The following is a 23,895-nucleotide window of genomic DNA, read 5'->3' as shown; positions in this document are numbered from 1 at the left end:
TAGAGGTCATAGCCGAGTTGCGAAGTTCTTAAAGAGAACGTGAAACCGTCTCTTTAAACGATTCCAGTGCTGCAACCTTCTCCTGGAGAGTAGATATATCAGAGTGTATAGGTTGCAAATCAAGGGTCCATGCCTGTCTAAGGTCCGCGGCCAGGGCAGACATGCCATGCTTAGTGGGAAGCAGGGCCAATAGGGCTTTTAATTCCAGATGACCATCTAGTAGTTTCACTGCTTCCTCAGGAGGTGGGAGAACCGAACTGGTCCCATGAAAGGATTCAAGGTGAGAGGGTCACCACAGCCAGTATGAGGAAACATGGAGCGGTCAGGGTCATGGGGTCCGGCAGGGTCCGAGATCCGAGCGGGAGAGGAGGTGGTGGCCCATTTTGAGGTGGCGATAGTCCCGTATTTGGGCTGTGCCAAATGGGCCCTTTTAGGTGGTGGATCTGTGCCTGCTGTTTCAGAGCCTAGGGGCTCCACATGGCTAGGAGCAAGTGAAGAGGTACCTGAGGCATGATCCCCCGTGGCGTCCCAGGGTATCTCTGCCGTCGCCGGTGAGCCAGGGCTGGAAGTCATTGACGTAGGCCCAAGACACGTGGACGCAACAGTGGATTGCGTCTGTCTCCCATCCGAGCCAGTGCTCTCAAGGAAGAAATAATGTCTAAGGCTCGGGATACCCCGGCTATTTCTTTTGAAAAAACCCAGATACACCTCTTCCTGGATTTGTCCAGATGGACTTTGAGACAGAGAGCTTACTTGAAACCGCTTCTGTCAGTTCTGCAAGCCCATGAGATACCCTATAGATGGGGGTTCCCAGGGGCTGGGGTCTTTCTGCAGCTCCCTCAGTGGGTCTGGACCCGGAGTGTCCAGTGGTGAGATTGGTGGTGGCAGCACGTTTGTCTCGGGTGTCCTGGGTGCCTAAGGAAGATGGCAAGATGGCGGCGTCTCACTTCGTGGCGGCAGGTCAGAGTCCTTTGGGGGTTCAGCAATCGGTGAGAAAAACTCCAAAATTGGCTGAGAAGACGGCTGGGCGGTTGCTGGGCTCTTTGGGGCCTTCTTTTGCCTTGATTTGCCCATATTTGTAGTGTTTCTCCCCTCTAATACAAGATCCTCAGGCAGAGCTCTCTCAGTGTGTCCGGCAGCCAGCGCGTCAAACCCCTTGGGTGTGTATTTTTTATCTCTTTTTGTTAAATTTTTTTTGGAGATGAATTGATCAAAAACATTGAATTGGCCTATTTAGAGTTTTTTTTTTCTGTTACGCGTATTTAGGATAAATATATTTATATTATATTAGTACAGGCTTTTTGGGATGCGGTGATATCTGTGATCTTTAATTGTTTATTGTTTATTTTTAAAAAGATAAAGTGGAATGATTTGAATTGTTATAATTTTGTTTTGTTTTTTAAACTTTTTTAACATTTATTTTTAGTTTCCTTAGTGGAATCGAACATGTGATAATCTGATTGCTGATCCCATAGACTGCAATGATTTGATAAAAGCAAGACTTGATAGAAATTTCACTATGGCAGGCCTAAGGGTCTTCAGAAGGCCACTGGCTGCCATAGAAACTGAACATTTCCATTGATCTCATTGCAGTGGAGCTGATTGGTCACCAGGAGTCTAGTGCTCTTAGTAACTGACCACTCAGATACCATGGTCACAATTGCTGCCCAGTGCAGGCTCTCTCGGCAGGCATGGTATCTGCTCAGCCCCTGTAAAAAGAGTTACCTACAAAGAACATCTCTCACTCTGGAGGACCTGGCATGTCCAGACATTCACTGTACAGCCTATTGATTTCAATAGGAACTGTGTAATGCCTCATTTCCCCTGTGGGGGTGCTGTAGAGAAATTGAACACTTGCTGCCTGATTTGGTGACAGATTACAGCACTAGAGTTCCCAGCAGCAGGACAGCCTATGAACAGCTATCTAACCAAAGTGGACAACCCCTCTAAGATCATGAGAAACATTTGTCAACATTTTTTGGACTATAATGACAACGGAGCTGTAAAGTCACTCTTGATATAACTCACGGCGATCCGTACCTATACTCGCTCTTGTCTATTCACTTGTGCGTATTGACATGTTTTCTTACTAAGCGAATCTCTTCCCACATATCTGATGGAAAATCGCTGCCGCTCCTGGTAGTTAATGTCATGGTCCCCACAGGAGAGAAGAGCAGCAGGAGGTCTCATAACGTTTGACAGGTTAGAAGACAGAAAGAGACAATGAGGACGAGAGGGATAAAGACAGAGCCGGGAGGAGGAAGGCCCATAAGAGAGGATCCTGTCTGTCTCTGGCTGGGGGGTCCTAGATTCTCAATGGGGCACATTGACTGATTGTCTCGTTGACATTTTCCCTCTTCTTTCAAGTGCTGACTTTGACATTCATTAGACAGGCTAAGTGTCTGGCCGTCAGCACCAGGTAGGTGGTCTCTCTGAGTCTAGCAGTCTCTTCATTTGCTCTTGGACAGGCAGGATCACTTCATAGCTCACGAGGCTGCGAAGAGGCAGACATTCTGGAGGGGTTCCGGATGTTCTCTCGCAAAAGGAGCTTCACATTTGGTGCGTATGGAGGGTGAGTAGCTGCCAGCTGTCTTTTAGATCAAGTGTGTGAACTGTCTCATTCTTCTGTTCAATTCCAGTATTTTAGTCGTACTCGAGTTGTGTCTCAATAGTCTACTCCTCATTTCACTCTTGCGTTGACCTCCTCGATTTTTGATAATTTTTTTTCCCTCACAGTGAGTTAAAATATTATTTTATTTGCACCAGAAATCATCAGTCTGTGATCAGAAATGTCCCCCAGGATCTTGACCCAACTTTTTATTGATTGTTTTTTGAATAGTTTTTTTCTGGATTCAGGATTTTATGGAGTATTGCTGTTCATTCCTGAGAGGACTTCTTATATTATATACTATGATTGATGACGACATCTCTTACTATTTTTCAGAAAGTCAGAAGACCCTGATGTGTGCATTCCAGATATCCCCAGCAGACAACTAGAAGAGATGTCTAACCCTCCAACCTCCCGCAACAAGGTCAGAAGGTCTCTTGTAATTTTTTTGGTAATGTCTGAATTTATTGTGTAGATTGTGGTACTCATGATAACAGGTGGTGGAGAATGGTGGATCTCTCTGCTAGCAGTGGATGAGATCAGAGATGATGTGGGCAGAGTCCTATCATAGGCCCAAACACAATAGTAGTGGTGCCATAAAACTACAATAATGCCAGGTGCCATATTTTCTTTGCCATGTGTCATGCCAGTTTATGGTTAAGGTGAGACAATTCTGCCTGCTATAGACATCGTTCACTGCTGGTAAATACCATATTTTAATTTTTATAAAGGTCAGTCAATGGTGTAGCTATAGGGGCACAGAGGTACCAGTCCAGTCTAGAACCTGGTGCCTAAGGGAGCTCAAAGGCCACATGAGAACCACTGCTAGGAATGGAATATGGTAGGTGGGACCCTTGGTACAGATTGTGATCTTGGACCTCTGTGTACAGTTCTATAGACTTTATAAAACACCAAAAAATGCCCTGGTACTACCCAGTCCCTCGAGGTAGGTGGAAAATACTGTAACCTCTACCAGGTGGTTGTTTCCATATATCCCCGTGGTGTACATTTATGATGATATCATGATTGTGTTACTGATGGTATCTGATATACATAGGTCTGGACTAAGGAGAAATTGGCCTAAGGTCCCCACCGACACCACATCTCCACCATGCATGTCCCACTCCACCATGCATGTTGCGCTATTGTTTAGGCTCCTTATGCTGGCATTATTGTGGTACTGTACAGCACTGCCCACGAGCACTGTATGGTACAAGTATGTAGACACTTTATAGTCCTACGTGAACGCTGTATGAATGTATAGAAAGGTATAGTAGACACTGTCCAGCAAAGAAATGATGGAGGTTAAAAGATGAATCCTCTGGTCTCCATTTGCCCTGTTTAAGTGAAAGTACCCATCGGGTATAGGATTAAATACTGTTTTATATCCCTCTACGGAAAGCCTAGAGGAGGACCACGACGCAGTGTGAACCCTGCCTAAATGTTTATGTGATATTACTCTTCATTTCCTTCATCTAAAAAAAAAAATCACAAACGTGGGCCACCAGACTTTTACTCAGGGGTCTCTGAAGACCTTCCTGCACCCCAGTAAATATAGTTTCATCACTCAATTGGTCAGTATCATATATGTGGGCCTGTCAGGGTCATATATAGTGATTAGCACCAGGTCTCTATGGTGTTTACATGTCAATACTAGAGCTGTAACTAACATCCAATGCAATGAATTAAAGGTGCCCTAGATGAATATTTAGGGTGCACACCTAAAACCTTGTCTTCATGACTTAAAGGGGTATTCCCTTTATTCTGGGTCGTTTATGGCACATTGATAGGATATGCCATAAATGCCCATTAGGTGCGGGTTCCACTTCTGGGACATGCTTCTATCTCAAGAATGGGACCTCAAAATGAATGCAGGGCAAGCTGTGCATGCACGGCCAACCTCCATTCACCACTATGAAACTTCTGAAAATAGTTGCGTGGGTGGCTTGGCTATTTTCAGAATAGAGAAGTGGCTGCACATGTACAGCTTGCTCTCCATTCACTGCTATGGCACCTACTATTTTTTTAAGAAATCCCATAGCAGTCATTGGAAGGATGCTGCGCATGCACAGTGTGCTCCCAGTTCACAGTGGGGCTCACTTTTTAAGATACGAGAAGGTCCCAGAGATGGAAACTGCACCTATCAGACATTTATGGCATATACTATTGATATACCATGATTGTCCCGGATGGGGATACCCCTTTAAGGGTTATTTAAGACCAGGCCGGGGGCGACCAGGACAATTTCAGCATCATCAATGTCCCTGTAATTAATAAATATCATCATCGTTATATTATTTCAAATATGAATGTAGATCAAATGTTTGTGTTTAGTTGCACAGGGTTCACATTTACAACTATTTTCTTGCTCTGCTGCATCTAAAATATAAGATTGAAGAAACTTTGCTAATAGTTTTGATGAAAAAAACCTCATACCGTATAGTGTGTACAGCTCCTAGGCAGATCTATTTGTCTCCATGGTTACAGACTACAAAGAAATGATGTGTAGTCTGATCTTGCAGTCATACTGCATTCCGTCCTTTATCTCTTACTAACGCGCCAAATGTATGTAACCAAAAGTTGGGGATCAATGGATGACGACACCGAGTTTCTTTGCGGTCTGTAACTGTGGAGACATATAGTTCTGCATAGGAGCTGTGTACACAGTACAGTAGGAGGAATTTGGTCACGGCTATTTGCAAAGTTGCTAGATTTTTTTTAGATGCTTTGGAACAATACAAAAAATAGTTGGGTAGGGTGAGTAGGACCATGTCCAACTATTAATCTTCTTTTACCCTCTCTAACTTTTTTCAGCCCTCCGACTTGTTTGAAATGATTGAGAAAATGCAGGTAAGGAGAATGTCAGGGAATGACGCCTCTGGTTCTGATCTTAGCCGCACAGAGAGGGGACAACTTCGTAGAAAGGCAAAGGGGAAGGCTAGAGCATGCCCTACAATTATGATCGGTTGCAGGCCTGGCCCCTAGAACCCAACAAACCCTCAAAGCAAGTGAGCACATCTACATTCATGTGAATGGGGCTGTACTGTAGTTCCCTGCTGAGCTGGTGACTGCCAGAGTCACTCTGCAGTGTATTAAATGGTATGAAATATTACACTGTGACCACTTTTTTTAATAATCAAAGACGTCTCCACCATTAAATGACTGAAAATGTAATGTAAATGGTATGTGATCTACTGCATAAGATTTTCTGGGATGCTGTACGGTTCTGTTGCATGATGGATACCACCACTGCACAGAACACCCTAGTAATAATGCTCCCCCAGAGTGCCCCCATTAGTAATGGTGCCTCAATAGTAATAGTGCTACCCCAGAGTGTCCCCTTTAATAATAGTACCCCAATCGCAATAATAGTCGCCCAGAGTGCACTCATTAGTAATTGTGTCCTAATAATAATGATCCCCCAGAGTGCCTCCATTAGTAATAGTGTCCCAATGGTAATACTGCTACCCCAGAATGCCCCCATAAGTAATAGTGTTCTAATAGTAATGATGGTTCCCAGGGTGCCCCTATTAGTAATAGTACACCAATAGTAATACTGCTACCCCAGAATGCCCCCATAAGTAATAGTGTTCTAATAGTAATAATGGTTCCCAGGGTGCCCCCATTAGTAATAGTACCCCAATAGTAATAATGCTACCCCAGAATGCCCCTATAAGTAATAGTGTTCCAATAGTAATAATGGTTCACCAAAGTTCCCCATTAGTAATAGTGTCCATATTGCAATAATGCTCCCCAGAGTGCCTCCATTAGTAATAGTGCCCAACAGTAATAATACTACCCCTGAGTGCCCCCATTAGTAATAGTGTACCAATAGTAATAATGCTCCTCCAGAGTGCCCTCATTAGTAAGAGTGACACAGAAGTAATAATGCTACCTCCGAGTACCCTCATTAGAAATAGTGCCCAATAGTAATAATGCTACCCCAGAGTGCCCCCATTAGTAATAGTGCCCCAAATGGTAATGATTCTACCCCAGAGTGGCCCCATTAATAATACTGCCCCAATAGTAATAGTGCTACCCCAGAGTGCCTCCATTAATAATAGTGTTCGAAAAGTAATAATAGTCCCCCCGAGTTCCCCCATTAGTAATAGTGTCCCAATAGTAATAATGCTCTTCCCGAGTGCCCTCATTAGTAATAGTGCCCCAATAGTAATAATGGTTCCCCAGAGTGCGCCCATTAGTAATATTGTACCAATAGTAATAATGCTCCCCCAGAGTGCCCGTATTAGTAATAGTGCCCCAATAATAATAATGCTCCTCCAGAGTTCCCCAACACAAATAATGCTTTTCCAGAGTGCGCCTATTAATAATAGTGCCTCCATAGTGTTAATGATCCCCCAGTGTGACCCAATAGTAATAATGTTCCTCCAGAGTGCCCACATTGGTAATAGTGGCCCATAAGGTGCCCAAGATTAAGACTGCTCCCTCATAGTATGCTTTCCCATAGTACCCCCTTTTAGTATTAATACTTCACTAGAGTGCCCCCTTTGGTAACAGTGCTCCTCCATAGTAATAATGTCCCTCCACAGTGCCCAAACTACAAAGTTATAAAAAAAAAAAAAAAAAAAAGCCAATACTCCCTTACTCCACTCCATGCTGCCATCTGTGGTGCAGGTCATTGGCCTAACCCAGCGCAGGTGGCGGTAATGACCTCAGAGCGCTGTCTGTGTCTCCCTTAACTTCATAGACTAGTCCTAAAGTGCCTGTGGCTTATGAGGCTGAATAGCGGGGCCGGACGCCATACTTCTATTCATTCATTTATTTTCCCTCTTGCTATCTATATACAGTAATTAATCTACGTGTTTATATGTCGGCCTTAATTGCTTCCCGCACGGCGTGATCTCCCCACAGGAAACCCAGTTAAATGTCATTAACTAATTAAAGTAAATAAAGCCAATTACTGGACATAACCGGGATCTATAGATGGATATTAATTATGAATGTGATGATTGAGCAGGCCCGCCAGGAGGAGGTGACCTATACATGAAATGGGGCTCTTACACATCTAGTCTCATTGGTTATCCAGATTGTAGGCCACCATCCTACTGATTTCCTTCCATCCCCTGACTGGCACCTTGCAGAACTTTTCAATTACTTTATTATAGAGTTCTTGGCATGTTGTTTTTGTTCTCGAAAAATGGTGTTCCTCAAAAAATCTCTCTAAAGGTGGGGACTTCCTCTATGTACTCAACCCCCACATGGCGATAGCCCGGTGTAGTGGTTTTATGTAGACCATCTTGGGCTGTCCTATGATACCCACAGAGTTTTGTAAACTTTTTGGTGCACATCTTGTAATTATTCTTCCACTTGTCTTCTTGCACGTTGCTTTTTTATGTGTTGAATCTGTTGATGTTTATATATTCTGTATGGTTACCTCAGTGCAGCCGCCTGGAGGATCAGCGCTGCGTCCTGCCCTCCTCTCTAAAGGTCAGTCATCCATCTACATGTCCAACATTGGAGCTCAGGAGATGACAGTTTCATGTTTTATTTAAAAATATTCATTTTCTATTCTGCTAAATTAGGACCTTTAAGGGGCAGTACACATATTCTCTCTATGGTCAACCTCAGTATAGGATGGGTGGGCATAGGTAAAAGCTGGAGCTTCACCTTCATTGGTCTCTATATGCAACAACAATTGCTTCTAAATTGGTGGGATTGGCTGACTATCTAATATCTATGAGGGGCTCCTAACTCTCTACCAATTGCAGACGTTGAGGGATGGATTATGACATTCCCAACCCTTGAAGAGGGGTCTGGTAGCACCTTATTTCTATCTTCCATTGCAAACATGGCCATTTTTGGTAGAGTTGTGAGGAATGGCTAATTTGCCCAACAGCTATGTAAAGTGTATGGACAACTTAAGATCAGATTTTATAATTTTCAAAGCGATCACAAAGAAACCCAAAACCCAGATCTTAAGAAGTAATGGGCTCCAATGTTACTCCTAATGTTAATGTTCATGAGATCACCATAAGGCAAACGTATAACAAAAAGAAAGCAAGCAGAAAGGGAAAATTTTGATAAAGACCATTCGATTGAGTTCTCCAAAAATTTCCATTGATGGCCCATCATTAGTATATGCCATTGATGTTTCATGGGTGAAGGTTCCATTCCAGAGATCCCCCATTGATCAGCAGAATACAGACGGTCTTGACACTTGAGAACCATAGCCCCATCATTTTCAGTGGTTTGATGGGTGGAAGTTTAGGTCCTCTGAACACCTTTATCCCCGCCCCACCCTATTAGCAGAATTAAAAAGCTTCAAGACTTGAATACCACAACCCGTCGTCTTTGTACCAGGCATTGGGGCACATCCATATATGCAACAGTGCTCTACTTGATAAACCTGTAATGATTAGTGTTGGTCGAGCACCAAAGTGCTCGGGTGCTCGAGTAGAACACCTGGGGATGCTCAGGTAGTTCAGGTAGTGGGACTCCTACACTCATAAAGTCTATGCACTAAGTGAAAGGGCTGCCAAAAATTACAAGGAACCGGCACTCCAATACACCCTTTATTACACATAAAGGAGGGCATCATACACACCCTTGAAAAGTTATGATTGCTGGCCTGCTGGTGACCCTCTAAAATATTAGGAGAAAGGGCCTGCTGGTGACCCTCAAAAACATTAGAAGCAAGGGCCTGCTGGTGACCCTCTAAAACATTAGGGGCAAGAGCCTGCTGCCGAGCTGACCATCTAAAACATTTTGTGGGTGAGGGCCTGCTGCCGAGCTGACCTTCTAAAACGTTATGGTTGAGGGCCTGCTGCCGAGCTGACCATCTAAAAAATTTTGTGGGCGAGGGCCTGCTGCCGAGCTAACTATCTAAAACATTATGGTTGAGGACCTGCTGGTTACCTTCAAAACCATTATGGGTGAGGGTCTGCTGGTGACTCTCTAAAGCATTATGTGTGAGGGCCTGCTGGTGACTCTCTAAAACATTATGGTTGAGGGCCTGATGTTCACCCTCAAAAACATTCTGGGTGAGGGCCTGCTGGTAACCTTCTAAAACATTATGGTTGAGGGCCTGATGTTCACCCTCAAAAACATTATGGGTGAGGGTCTGCTGGTGACTCTCTAAAACATTATGGGTGAGGACCCGCTGCTGAGCTGACCCTCTAAAACATTAGAAGCGAGGGCAGTCTAATAAGCATGTTGATATGATGGAGGAGAAAAGGGAGATTGAACCATATACCCTTTTTAGTGGTGGAAGGGGTCCATGGGAATACAGTGTATTTAATACACCATAAAAGCCACATTTAGAGTACCTTTATGTTCAGCCGCTTTCCTCTGGTGGAGTCGAGAAGTCAGGGGCAATCCAGGCCTTGTTCATTTTTATAAGATTTAACCTGTCAGCATTGTCAGTTGACAGGCAGATGCGCTTATCAGTTATTATGCCCCCAGCAGCACTAAATACCGGCTCTGACAAAACGCTGGCGGCAGGGCAGGCCAGCACCTCCAAGGCATAGAGCTCCAGTTCGTGCCACATGTCCAGCTTAAACACCCAATAGTTGTAAGGCACAGAGGGATCATTGAGGTCGCTGACACGGTCTGTTACGTACTCCTTCGCCATCTTCCAAAATTTTCCCTCCTTGTGACACTAGGCCGCGCATCAGGTTGAGGGTGCTGGCGGGGTGTCATGAAACTGTCCCAGGCCTTGGAGAGTGTTGCCCTGCCACTGTTGGGACTGCTGTGTGTTCCCCTCGTCTCCCCTCCTTGGTTGGCCAAGGAACTACGTACTCTGCCTCCAGCGTTGTCAGCTGGAAATTTTTGGAGCAATTTTTCCACAAGGACTTTCTGGTATTGCACCATTTTGCTTGTCCTCTCCACCACAGGAATGAGAGATGAGAAATTCTCTTTGTAGCGGGGGTCGAGAAGGGTGAACAACCAGTAATCGGTGTTGGCCAAAATGAGTACAACGCGTGGGTCACAGGAAAATCAGCCTAATATAAAGTCAGCCATGTGTGCCAGATTCCAAACAGACAAGACTTTGCTATCCTCATCAGGAGGATGACTCTCAATCTCCTCATCCTCTTTCTCTTCTACCCATTAACGCTGCACAGATGGAATAAAACTTCCATGGGTACTACCCTCTGTAGTGGAGGCAACCGTCTCCTGCTCCTCCTCCTCCTCATCATCATCCAATTCGCGCTGAGAAGACGAACTGAGGGTGGTCTTGCTATCACCCTGTGTAATGTCTTCCCCCATTTCCACCTCTTCCACATGCAAAGCGTCGTCCTTAATTGTGAGAAGCGAGCGTTTCAGTAGACACAGAAGTGGGATGGTTACCTTGATAATAGCGTTATCGCCGCTCACCATCTGTGTTTATTCCTCAAAGTTGTGTAAAACCTCACAGAGGTCAGACATCAATGCCCACTCGCTTGTGAAGAGCGGAAGCTGACTGGAAAGGTGACGACCATGTTGAAGCTGGTATTCCACTACTGCCCTCTGCTGCTCAAAGCCTGGCCAACATGTGGAACGTGGAGTTCCAGTGCGTGCTCACGTCACACAACAATCGGTGAGCTGGCAATTGCAAGCGTTGCTGCAGCGTTGCCAGACCGGCGTAAGCTGTCGATGACTTGCGGAAATGGGCACACATGCGGCGCACCTTCACCAGTAGCTCAGGTAAATTGGGGTAGGTTTTGAGAAACCGATAAACCACTAGGTTGAAGACGTGGGCTAGGCATGGTATGTGTGTGAGCTTGCCGAGCTCCAAAACCGCCACCAAGTTACGGCCATTATCAGACACAACCATGCCTGGTTCTAAGTTGAGTGGTGAGAGCCACAGCTCAGTCTGGTCCCTTATCTCCTGCCACAGCTCTGCGGCGGTGTGCTGTTTGTCACCTAAGCAGATCAGTTTATGTACGGCCTGTTGCCACTTCCCCATTGCAGTGCTACACTGCTTCCAGCTACTGACTGATGTCTGACTGGTGCTGCAAAATGATAATTCAGAGGTGGAAGTGGAGGAGGAGGCGGAGGAGGAGAAGGGGGGGTTGCAGCCACTAACGAAGGTGGCCGCGGAAACCCTGATGGAAGTAGGGCCCGCAATCCTTGGCGTTGGTAGCACCTGTGCCATCCCAGGTTAAGACTCGCTCCTGGCATCCACAACGTTCACCCAGTGTGCCATCAGGGAAATGTAGTGTCCCTGGCCAAAAGCACTTGTCCATGTGTCAGTCGTTAAGGTCACCTTCCCAATAACTGCATTGGTCAGGGCACGGTGATGTTATGGGACACATGCTGGTGTAAGGCTCGGACTGCACACCGTGAAAAATATTGGCGGCTGGGGACAGAGTACCGCGGGACAGCCGCCGCCATCAGGCTGCAGAAAGCCTCAGTGTCCACAAGCCTAAATGGCAACATATCCAGGGCCAGCAATTTGGAAAGGTGCGCATTTAGTGCTATGGCCTGTGGGTGGGTGGCTGGGTATTTGCGCTTTCGTTCAAAGGCCTGGGGTATAGACATCTGTACACTGCGCTGGGACACAGAAGTGGATGTGCTAGCTGATGGTGCTTGGCGTGAGGCATCCGGGTCTGCGTCTTGGACAGGGGATTGTCCAGCACGTAACACAGGGGAAGAGGAGGCAGTGGTGTGACCCGCAGACACTGGTTGTGGACCCAAGCGTTCGGACCACCTATTAGGGTGCTTTGATGCCATGTGGCGGATCATGCTGTTGGCCAGAATTGATGACATGCTGTTGGTGGTGATGTTGCTAGTGTTCACACCCCTGCTCATTTTGGTACGGCACAGGTTGCAAATGACAATTCTTTTATCGTCTGCAGTTTCCTCAAAAAAGTGCCAGACTGCGTAACACCTACCCCTTGGCAAGGGAAGTTGACGCAAGGGGGTGCTCTGGGGAACAGTTGCGGGCCTGTTTGGTGTGGCCCGCCTTCTCCCTTTTGCCACCCTACTGCCTCTTCCAGCCTGTTGCGGTGCTGCGGATCATCCCCCTCTGTACTGCTGTCCTCGCTCGGCTTGCCACCTTCCCAGGTTGGGTCAGTGACTTCATCATCCAGCACCTCCTCTTCCACTTCCTCACTCTGGTCATCCTCCTGACTTGTTGACCTAACAACAACCTCAGTTATTGACAACTATGTCTCATCCTCATCATGAACCTCTTGAGACGCAAATTGCGGTTGACTTATTGGCAACTGTGTCTAATCATCATCATCCACCCCGTGAAACACTAATTGCCGTTCCCCACCATCTTCTTCTGACTGTGGATGCTCTACAGTTTGGGAGTATGCTCGCCCAACACTAGTAATGATGTGTCGCCACGCCTAGAGCAACCATAGGATCGCACCAAGCCAGAGATTTCTAGCGGTCCTTGTAGTTGGATCCCAACCCATCACACGATTACTTTTGAACTATCCACTCAAACTCTAAACTGGTGTCCAATAGAAAACTTGCGGCAGACTCTGAACTGGGACAATAGTCTAAGAAAGCCAACCAATAACCATCTCTAAAGCTTATATTACACCAGGTAATTATCGGCCAATCATTCCTAACAAGTTTTCGGAGGAATGCTTGTTAGCGATGATCCGGCAGTCTAATAGCACCACTGATTACCCGATGCTCATTCCATCAGGCAATCGGGATCTTTCAGCATGTTTAAAAACCTGCGTTTGTCGGTGGTAGATCATGGTGTCTAATCATGATCTTCTGCCGGTGAACAACTAGACAGTATGGGGATGAGCGATGGCATAACGATTGCTCCTCCCCATGCTGTGGAGGAGATCGCTGAATGTAATAGCAGTGGTCTACTCTGCTAGTGAGCAAGCGATTGCCAGGAAGGAACAGTACGTTCCCGACAATCGTCTGCAGAATCGGGCTGCGTAATACAGCCTTAAGTCAACTGTTGAGATTGACTAATAACTACCGTAATTGTTTGGTTGGGGTCATTGCCTCTCAAGGGTTACATCAAGGGGTTAATTTACTTTTTGCAGTGAACTGGGCTTTCGATGCTCTTAAAAGTATAATTTCATTAGCTCCTATTGATTAGTTACTGACTGACATGACATTTTTATCTCCATAGAGGAGAGAGGAGAAAACACATCCGGGAATTCAAGAAGTAAGTTCTACAAGATCACAAATGCTACATTTTCAGTTGGGTTTCATACCTTTGACTTGCTCTTCATCCCATTACTTGTTGTATCACTGTATCTTACTTAACTTCACCTGACTTTTCTCTTAGGTGTTAAGAAGAGGTCGTCCTCTGCCCCTCTTGATTGTGCCCCCACAAGGTGGGTACTGGATAGAGGGAACTAACCACTCTCTGCCCTCCCCTGAATCTGATCTTCTAGCTCCATATGACAGATTACGCATCCTTCAATCCGACCCGACGGCTCGTTTCTACAGAAAACACTTTTTGGGAAAGGTATGATAATATTATTAACGAACCAATAGTGATGGCGTTCCTAAGATTTCACATAGGTAAATTATTCCAAGGATGTTAGTGGTGGGATCCTGGCCAATGGGACTGTCTAGAATGTGTCTGAAATAAAGAAAGAAGCCTACTCACCTATTCACCGCTGCTCTGTTACATCTCTGAGGGTCCCGTCCCCACTGCTTACAGTCCACTGTGGGCCAGAAGTGATGACATCCTATTCGTGGTCATGTGCAGCCATTTACTGGCCTCAGTGGTAGTGTTTTGCCAAGTGGCACGTGACTATTGAGCCTATGCAGTCACGAGCTGCCAGTAAACGGCTGCATCGGTGCACATGACCACAGATGGGATGTCATCACTTCTGGTCCACAGGGGACTGGAAGCTACGGTATGGGGACAGGACCCTCAGTTCTACAACACTACGTGTCACAGCCAGACAGCTGAGAAGCGCTCATAGGAGCTTTTCAGATCCTCCTCCTTGAATTTCTTTGTTTTGGTTTAGTTTCTCATCTCGTTAGTCTATCTCAGCTGTCATGCAGTCGGACTGATTGCTGCCCTTTAAATTCCTCCCCTTAATGCAGTAGTGTGCAAATGTTTGTCCCTCTAGGAGATTCAGGCAGTTTTCTGGGAGTAATAAAGAGACAAAAAGGAAAAAATCTTTTAAAAATGTTCCGTCTGTTACTATTGGCAGGGTTGAGGCGGAAATTGAAGGTTTCCCTTTTGCTTGTAGTTCCCGTTTTGTCCTGCCTGCTAGGGTGGCGCTAGAGAGCAAGAGCATTTTTTGTGAGATTTTTGTGGATAGTGGAGCAGCTGTCAACCTCATTGATAATCAATTTGCAATAACTCATGGTTTCCAGGTATGCACTTTGGGAAAAGATATTCCTGTTTTTGCTATTGATTCAGCTCCACTTTCTCAGAAATCATTAAAGGGCATAGTTCACGATATCCGTTTAATTGTGAATGATGCTCATGTTGAGGATGTGTCATGTTTCGTCCTTAGCGGTTTGCCTACTCCTCTAGTGTTGGGGCTACCCTGGCTCACTAAACATAACCCCACCATTGATTGGCAAGCGAGGCAAATAAATGGTTGGAGTAACTTTTGCAGAGAGAATTGCCTTATAACATCTGTTTCTGAGGTTTCTACTAAGACTGTACCACCTTTCCTCTCTGAATTTTTGGATGTCTTCTCTGAGAGTGGAGTTCAGGGTTTACCTCCGCACAGGGAGTATGATTGCCCTATTAATCTCATCCCAGGCGCCAAGCTGCCTAAATCTCGTTTATACAATCTCTCCCAACCTTAGAGGGTCGCTATGCGTGCTTATATCTCTGAGAGTCTGAGAAAAGGACACATACGACCCTCGAAGTCACCTGTTGCCGCTGGTTTTTTTTTTGTTAAGAAAAAAGATGGTTCTTTAGGCCTTGTCTGGATTTCAGGGAGCTGAACAGTATCACTATTCGTGATCCTTATCCGCTTCCTCTGATCCCGGACCTGTTTAACCAGGTTGTTGGGGCTAAAGTCTTTTCCAAATTAGACCTAAGAGGGGCATACAACCTGGTTAGGGTCAGAGAAGGAGACGAATGGAAGACGGCTTTCAATACCCCTGAGGGCCATTTTGAGAATTTGGTTATGCCTTTTGGTTTGATGAATGCCCCAGCCGTTTTTCAGCATTTCGTCAACAGCATTTTTTATCATTTAATGGGAAAAAGGAGAATAAATTATACGCGAAACTGGAAAAATGTGTGTTTGCGGCTCTAGAGATCCAATTTCTGGGGTTTCTGCTCTCCGCTTCTGGTTTTCGCATGGACCCCGAGAAGGTCCGCGCTGTGCTTGAGTGGGAGCTTCCTGAGAATCAGAAGGCGCTGATGCATTTTTTGGGCTTTGCTAATTATTACAGGAAATTTATTTTGAATTATTCCTCTGTTGTTAAACCACTCACTGATATGACCAGAAAGGGGGTAGATTTTTCTTCCTGGTCGGTAGAGGCGCGTAAGGCCTTTTCTAATATCAAGGAGAGTTTTGCTTCCGCTCCCATCCTAGTACAACCTGATATTTCGTTACCCTTCATAGTTGAGGTTGATGCTTCTGAGGTAGGGGTGGGTGCGGTCTTGTCTCAGGGTTCCTCTCCTGCCAAATGGCAACCGTGTGCCTTTTTCTCAAAGAAACTCTCCTCCGCAGAGAGAAATTATGATGTGGGAGATAGGGAATTGTTGGCCATCAAGTTGGCTTTTGAGGAATGGCGCCATTGGCTAGAGGGAGCCAGACACCCTATTACCGTGTTTACTGACCATAAAAATCTGGCCTACTTGGAGTCAGCCAAGCATCTGAACCCGAGACAGGCCAGATGGTCTTTGTTCTTTTCAAGGTTTAATTTTGTTGTTACATTCCGCCCTGGGGTTAAGAATGTGAAGGCAGATGCCCTGTCACGTTGTTTTCCGGGAGGTGGGAATTTTGAAGACCCGGGTCCCATTTTGGCTGAAGGTGTGGTGGTCTCTGCTCTTTTTCCTGAATTGGAGGCAGAGGTGCAGGCAGCCCAGTCAGAAGCTCCTGATCTTTGTCCTCCTGGGAGGTTGTTTGTGCCTCTCGCTTTGAGACACAAGATTTTTAAAGAACACCACGATACGGTCCTTGCTGGGCACCCGGGGGCAAGAGCCACACTGGATCTCATTGTTCGGAGATTCTGGTGGCCTGCGCTTCGTAAGTCGGTTGAGGGTTTTGTGGCAGCTTGCGAGACTTGCGCTCGTGCCAAGGTCCCTCATTCACGGCCATCAGGTCCTCTCCTTCCTTTGCCCATTCCTTCCCGTCCTTGGACACATCTGTCCATGGACTTCATAACGGACTTGCCTCGTTCCTCGGGGAAGTCTGTGATTCTGGTGGTGGTGGACCATTTTCGCAAAATGGTGCATTTTATCCCTTTTCCTGGTTTGCCCAATGCTAAGACGCTGGCGCAGGCATTTATTGACCACATTGTCAAATTGCATGGGATTCCTTCAGACATAGTCTCTGATAGGGGCACGCAGTTTGTTTCCAGATTCTGGAAGGCTTTCTGTTCTCGCTTGGGGGTTCGGTTGTCATTCTCTTCTGCTTTCCATCCGCAGTCGAATGGCCAGACAGAGCGCGTCAATCAGAATCTGGAGACATATCTGCGCTGTTTTGTGGCGGAGAATCAGGAGGATTGGTGTTCTTTTTTGTCCCTTGCTGAGTTTGCTTTAAATAACCGTCGTCAGGAGTCCTCTGATAAGTCACCATTTTTTGGTGCATATGGGTTTCATCCGCAGTTTGGGACTTTCTCGGGAGAGGGCTCTTCTGGTTTGCCTGATGAGGACAGATTCTCCTCGTCTTTGTCATCTATTTGGCAAAAGATTCAGGATAATCTAAAGAGCATGAGTGAGAGATATAAGCGTGTGGCGGATAAGAGACGTGTGCCTGGTCCGGACCTGAATGTTGGTGATCTGGTGTGGTTGTCTACCAAGAATATCAAATTGAAGGTTCCCTCCTGGAAGTTGGGTCCTAGGTTTATTGGGCCTTACAAGATCCTGTCTGTCATCAATCCTGTTGCCTACCGTCTTGATCTTCCTCAGACTTGGAAGATCCATAATGTTTTTCATAAGTCCTTATTGAAACCTTATGTTCAACCTATTGTACCCTCGCCTTTGCCTCCTCCTCCGATTATGGTTGATGGAAATCTTGAATTTCAGGTCTCTAGGATTGTGGATTCTCGTCTTGTCCGCGGTTCCCTCCAGTACCTCATTCATTCGGAGGGTTATGGTCCTGAGGAGAGGATGTGGGTCCCAGTGACGGACATTAAGGCCTCTCGTCTCATCAGGGCTTTCCATAGGTCCCATCCTGAGAAGGTGGGCTCTGAGTGTCCGGAGTCCACTCCTAGAGGGAGGGGTACTGTCACAGCCAGACAGCTGAGAAGCGCTCATAGGAGCTTTTCAGATCCTCCTCCTTGAATTTCTTTGTTTTGGTTTAGTTTCTCATCTCGTTAGTCTATCTCAGCTGTCATGCAGTCGGACTGATTGCTGCCCTTTAAATTCCTCCCCTTAATGCAGTAGTGTGCGGCTGATACAACTTCCTAGAGTGTGTGTGCATGCTGTTCCCAGTTCCCAGTTCCCAGTCCTCAGTCGTCAGTCGTCTGCAAGTTAAGTGCTGTTTATGTATTTATGATTTTCTCTTTTCTGGATCCAGGTGACCCTGACTCCCTCCGTGTCAGTGTAGGGAGCCGGTGGTCGTGTCCCCTCACTATTGTAGGGTCTTCAGGTAATAGATAGCCGAGGAACGTGGATATGCGCCCATCCACCTTTGGGGTGTTCACATAGGCTGAGCAGTGAGGGAGAGCGGCAGGTCTATTGCAGGGGTCTCCCTTTGTTCCTTAGTTGTGGATCCAGAGAGACATTGTGATATGGTATTGTCTTGTTTCCTGTACACCATCCGTGACACAACGTCGATCAATAGGTGAGTTGGCTTCTTTCTTTATTTTAGACACATTCCTGCCCTTGATTAATTTTGGCTTGGGGTTCAACAACAACCCCCTCAAGTAACCTGGTGCTTGGTAGGACTTCTGGTCAATTGGAATTCTACTGGTCAGACTATTATTGGTGGATTTCATAGGGATCTACCATCATTGTAAAATTTTAGAAGACCCTATAGCATTTTTCATATTTCTGTAGATGAAGACCATTACAGCTCCCACAAGGGTCATCCTCCCATTTTCTAAGACTCATGGGGGTACATTGTGCCACTGCATAATTAGGTTAGGGCCACTTAAGTGCCTGGAACATTTGAGCAGGTGTGGAAGTGGTCATTACCCCTAAATTGTTTTTTACCCAAAAAATTCATGCAACTAAAAAAGCTATTGAATATAACTTTAACATCCAGGTAGAAGAAGACACAGAAGAGGATAAATATTTGCTGAGTTAATAGGCATTTAAAGGAACACTCTAGGAAAAAAGTATCTGCTGTCTATCTAGTGTGGGCTCTGCATGGGCGGAGCATGATTTCTATTTTTAGAAATCTTTAAATCCACTTGTCATGCTCCACCCCTTTAGATCCTGCACTAGACATAGCAGAGTGTTCCTTTAATGGGCTCTTTATTTAGTCACTGAAATTTCATTTAGGATACAAAAACTGAGTATATTTTTGTTTTACCCCTAGGAGCACCACAACTTCTGTGCTCAGGATCCACGTCTCGGGGCCGTTGTCCTGTCTGCAAAACTGGAGCAGAAAAGCGAGAGGCTACGACTTATACTGAGGTAAGAAGCTCGGCCGGAAGATATCGTACCCGAGTAGATTTATTCAGTCACTGGTGTCATCCCTGGTTTATAGCAGGAGTCATGGCGCCAGATCTCTTGAATGAAGGATGACTTAGGTCGTCTGTGACCAGTGAACCCCAATAGACCCGATCTGGATTCCTTCTATGGTTTCTATTGTTTTAATGGCAAGAATAGTGCCGCATGAAGCTTTAATCTTGCAGGAAAAAGTGATAGAACCCCCCGGCAGACCCTTATGTAAAGTCAGAATTTGTTTGCCTGAGAGGGTAGAAGATAACTTCTCCTCTCCTGTCTAGTTGCCCCCTATTGGCTACTACTTATAAGGGGTAACTAGGAATATTTTTTGCAGACCAGGTAGGAAACATTTAACGATGCAAAATTGGATCTACACATTTTACAAAATTTTACCAAATTGTGGATAACAATTTCCTTACATGTCCTCCATCCTGTGTTTTTTATGGCCAGGGCTTCACTGTGACTTTAGGTCATGCAACCATGGTGGTTGCCACGACTGTCACTTGACCACAATGGTAGCACAAGTGGCACAACAATTGCAAGAAATCTGATCCGATTCTATTGCAAAGTTAGGCAAGAGATAGTAAAATATACCAAAAAGGAAAACAGAAAACGTTTCTGTGCTGGTCGGTAGACGGTGGACTATGGAGTTATTAGGGACGGAGACAATTCTTTCTAATCTCTCATCTTTTTGCAGAACAAAGGCCGGCACCAAACATCAGCTGGTCAACATCTCCAGCTTTCGGCAGTTCCCGACCGCAGGACAGATGGCGCAGGTAACGTGACAACCATTGTCAATCACATTACACAATTGTTCGTAAATCTATATAAAGCTTGATTCAATATAATAAAAGGGAAGAGTCCATTAACCCTTCACTGTAAATGAGCATGCATATAATGGCATGAGAGATTAAAGGGGACCTCTCACCTCTCCCGACATGTCTACTATATTGGTACTATGGCCCACACCTTAAAGAGGAGCTGTCTCTTCTCATGTCTGTTTTAGTAACTATTTGCATTCCCCATGTACTAACAATTTTGGAGCATCGATTCCTATCACTGTCTGTTGTGCCACCCTCTAATATTCCTGCTAGAAGTTACAAAGGAATTGCCAACAAAAGTACTGTGAATCTAGATGACACTATCTAATCTGTGCTGCCAGTGTCAGACTGCGCAGGGACACCCCAAGAACTGGTCACACTCCGATGGACATTTAATGGCAATTAATTAATAATTTTAGTAGGAATAATAGAGGAACAACACAACGTAGAGTCATAAGAATAAATGCTCCAGATTTGTTATTGCATTTGCACTGCATGGCAACATTATTCCAGCGCTTTATGAATTATTTGGGTTATAGTTTTATAGTGGTATTATTTGGGAACTACAGTATTTAGTGTAATTATTATTATATGTTGGTATCATTTATATCCTTTATTGCCATATTAGTTGAAGGCTATCTACACCTTTGGGGGCAATTATTGCATTGTACTCATTTGAACAGCCTGCCGGATCCGTGCCACCGGAGGTCCGCTCCGGTCCCATTGACTATAATGGGGGCCGGCCGGAGTTCCGGCAGCAGCACGGCAAACATGCCGAGAGGGGGGCGGAATAAAACTACGATATGTTATTATAGTCAATGGGGCTGGGGCGGACTTCCGGCGGCACGCGTGCACTACAGGCAGCACAGATCCGGCAGGCTGTTCACCCGCCGGCAGAGCCTGTCAGAGAAGGCTTCCGCTAGTGTGACAGTAGCCTAAGTTCTGTATAAAGCCTCATGCACACGACAGTATTTTTTCACGGTCCGCAAAACGGGGGTCCGTGATCCGTGACCGTTTTTTCGTCCGTGGGTCTTCCTTGATTTTTGGAGGATCCACGGACATGAAAAAAAAGTTTGGTCCGTGCGGAGCCAAACGGATCCGTCCTGAATTACAATGCAAGTCAATGTGGACGGATCCGTTTGACATTGACACAATATGGTGCAATTGCAAACGGATCCGTCCCCCATTGACTTTCAATGTAAAGTCAGGAGTTAATATACCATAGGATCGGAGTTTTCTCCAATCCGATGGTATATTTTAACTTGAAGCGTCCCCATCACCATGGGAACGCCTCTATGTTAGAATATACCATCGGATTTGAGTTACATCGTGAAAACTCCCCTCCCTTCCCAGTTTGAATATCATTGGTGGCCATTGTGCGGCCCCTCCCTCCCTCTATTGTATTATCATTGGTGGCCAGTGTGCGGCCTCCCCTCTCCCCCCCTGCCCCATCATTGGTGGCAGCGGAGAGTTCCGATCGGAGTCCCAGTTTAATCGCTGGGACTCCGATCGGTAACCATGGCAACCAGGACGCTACTGCAGTCCTGGTTGCCATGGTTACTTAGCAATATTAGAAGCATCATACTTACCTGCTGCGCTGTCTGTGACCGGCCGGGAGCTCCTCCTACTGGTAAGTGACAGATCATTAAGCAATGCGCCGCACAGACCTGTCACTTACCAGTAGGAGGAGCTCCCGGCTGGTCACAGACAGCGCAGCAGGTAAGTATGATGCTTCTAATATTGCTAAGTAACCATGGCAACCAGGACTGCAGTAGTGTCCTGGTTGCCATGGTTACCGATCGGAGCCCCAGCGATTAAACTGGGACTCCGATCGGAACTCTACGCTGCCACCAATGATCGGGGGGAGGGGGGAGGGGAGGCCGCACACTGGCCACCAATGATAATACAATAAAGGGAGGGAGGGGGTGCCGGGGGGGGGGGCCGCACTGGCCACCAATGAAATTAAAACTGGGGAGGGAGGGGGGTCTGCCCCCTGCTGCCTGGCAGCCCCTGATCTCTTACAGGGGGCTATGATACGCACGATTAACCCCTTCAGTTGCGGCACCTGAGGGGTTAATTGTGCGGATCACAGCCCCCTGTAAGAGATCGGGTGCTGCCATGCAGCAGGGGGCCATCATGTACACAGTTCGTAGTATAGTCTAACTAGAAGCGTCCCTATCACTATGGGAACGCCTCTGTGTTAGAATATACTGTCGGATATGAGTTTTCACGGAGTGAAAACTCAGCTCTGAAAAAGCTTTTATGCAGACGGATCTGCGGATCCGTCTGTGTGAAAGTAGCCTACGGCCACGGATCAAGGACGCGGATGCCAATCTTGTGTGCATCTATGTTTTTTCACGGACCCATTGACTTTAATGGGTCCGTGAACCGCTGTCCGTCAAATAAATAGGACCGGTCATATTTTTTTGACGGACAGGATTCACGGATCACGGACGCGGATGACAAACGGTGCATTTTCCGAGTTTTCAACGGACCCATTGAAAGTCAATGGGTCCGCAGAAAATCACGGAAAACGGAACAACGGCCATGGGTGCACACAACGGTCGTGTGCATGAGGCCTAATTCTAGCATTTTAACTCTTTATGGCAGTATAGTTCGGAAGCTATATTTTGGCACTATTTTCGTTCTGTTTGGTGGTATTTTATAAATTGGACTGCAGCTGGATCCCACTAAATGTAATGATCTATGCCAGGGATGCCTATCCTGCAGCCCTCCAGCTGTTGCAAAACTACAACTCCCAGCATACTCAGACAACCTACAGCTATCAGCCTACAGAAGGGCATGGTGGGAGTTGTAGTTTTACAACAGCTGGAGGGCCGCAGGTTATTATTACTGCTGGGGGCCACTATGGGGGACATTATTACTGCTGGGGGCCACTATGGGGGACATTATTACTGCTGGGGGCCACTATGGGGAATTTTATTACTGTTGGGGGCCACTATGAGGTACATTATTACTGCTGGGGCCACTATGGAAGACATTATTACTGCTGGGGGCCACTATGGGGATGTCATTACTGTTGGGGGCCACTATGGGGAATATTATTACTGCTGGGGGCCACTATGAGGTACATTATTACTGCTGGGGGCCACTATGGAGGACATTATTACTGCTGGGGGCCTCTATGGGGATGTCATTACTGTTGGGGGCCACTATGTGGGATATTATTACTGCTGGGGGCCACTATGGCGTACATTATTACTGCTGGGGGCCACTATGGGGTACACTATTACTGCTGGGGGCCAGTATGGGGGATATTATTACTGCCGGGGGCCACTATGGGGTACACTATTACTGCTGGGGGCCAGTATGGGGACATTATTATTGCTGGGGGCCACAAAGGGGTACATTATTACTGCTGGGGGCCACTTTAGGGGACATTATTACAGTTGAGGGGTCACTATGGAAGACATTATGTGTACTGAGGGCACTGCACCGGTTGGGATTTTATTAAAGGGGTTCTCCGTGCTTTTAATATATATGAGGATAGGTCATCAGTATTACAATATTATAAGCACAAAGAACCCCTTTAAAAAAAAAATATAAATTGTATCAGTTTTTAAAGGCCATGAAAAACGGATGCAAAACAGCCAAAAAAAAACTGACAGACCGCCGGAAAATGGATGCACAAATGGTTGAAAAATGGCCCCGAAAAATTGCATGTAGCCTTAGGCTCTGTAACAGACAGCTGGTGGCAGTGGAAGGGATCGGAGAAATCTCCGGGCGTATGTTTAACCCTTGCAAACATCAATGCTTTT

General features: G+C 46.1%; 1 protein-coding gene across 1 annotated transcript in view; it reads left to right on the top strand.

The window, feature by feature from the left end:
* The first annotated feature begins 932 nt into the window (after positions 1-932).
* The window catches only part of LOC121005457 (rap1 GTPase-activating protein 1-like), a 69,205-nt gene continuing 46,242 nt past the window's right edge, over positions 933-23,895 (top strand). The window contains exons 1-10 of the mRNA XM_040438229.1: positions 933-989; positions 2,469-2,572; positions 2,945-3,032; positions 5,423-5,458; positions 8,009-8,056; positions 12,468-12,470; positions 13,659-13,694; positions 13,818-14,000; positions 19,165-19,262; positions 19,993-20,071. Of these exons, the coding sequence (XP_040294163.1) occupies positions 933-989; positions 2,469-2,572; positions 2,945-3,032; positions 5,423-5,458; positions 8,009-8,056; positions 12,468-12,470; positions 13,659-13,694; positions 13,818-14,000; positions 19,165-19,262; positions 19,993-20,071 (732 nt within the window). The remainder of the gene's footprint in view (positions 990-2,468; positions 2,573-2,944; positions 3,033-5,422; positions 5,459-8,008; positions 8,057-12,467; positions 12,471-13,658; positions 13,695-13,817; positions 14,001-19,164; positions 19,263-19,992; positions 20,072-23,895) is intronic.

Source organism: Bufo bufo, chromosome 6, assembly GCF_905171765.1.
Source record: "Bufo bufo chromosome 6, aBufBuf1.1, whole genome shotgun sequence".
NCBI classification, from domain to species: domain Eukaryota; kingdom Metazoa; phylum Chordata; class Amphibia; order Anura; family Bufonidae; genus Bufo; species Bufo bufo.
This window is presented reverse-complemented; position numbering and strand designations above follow the sequence as displayed.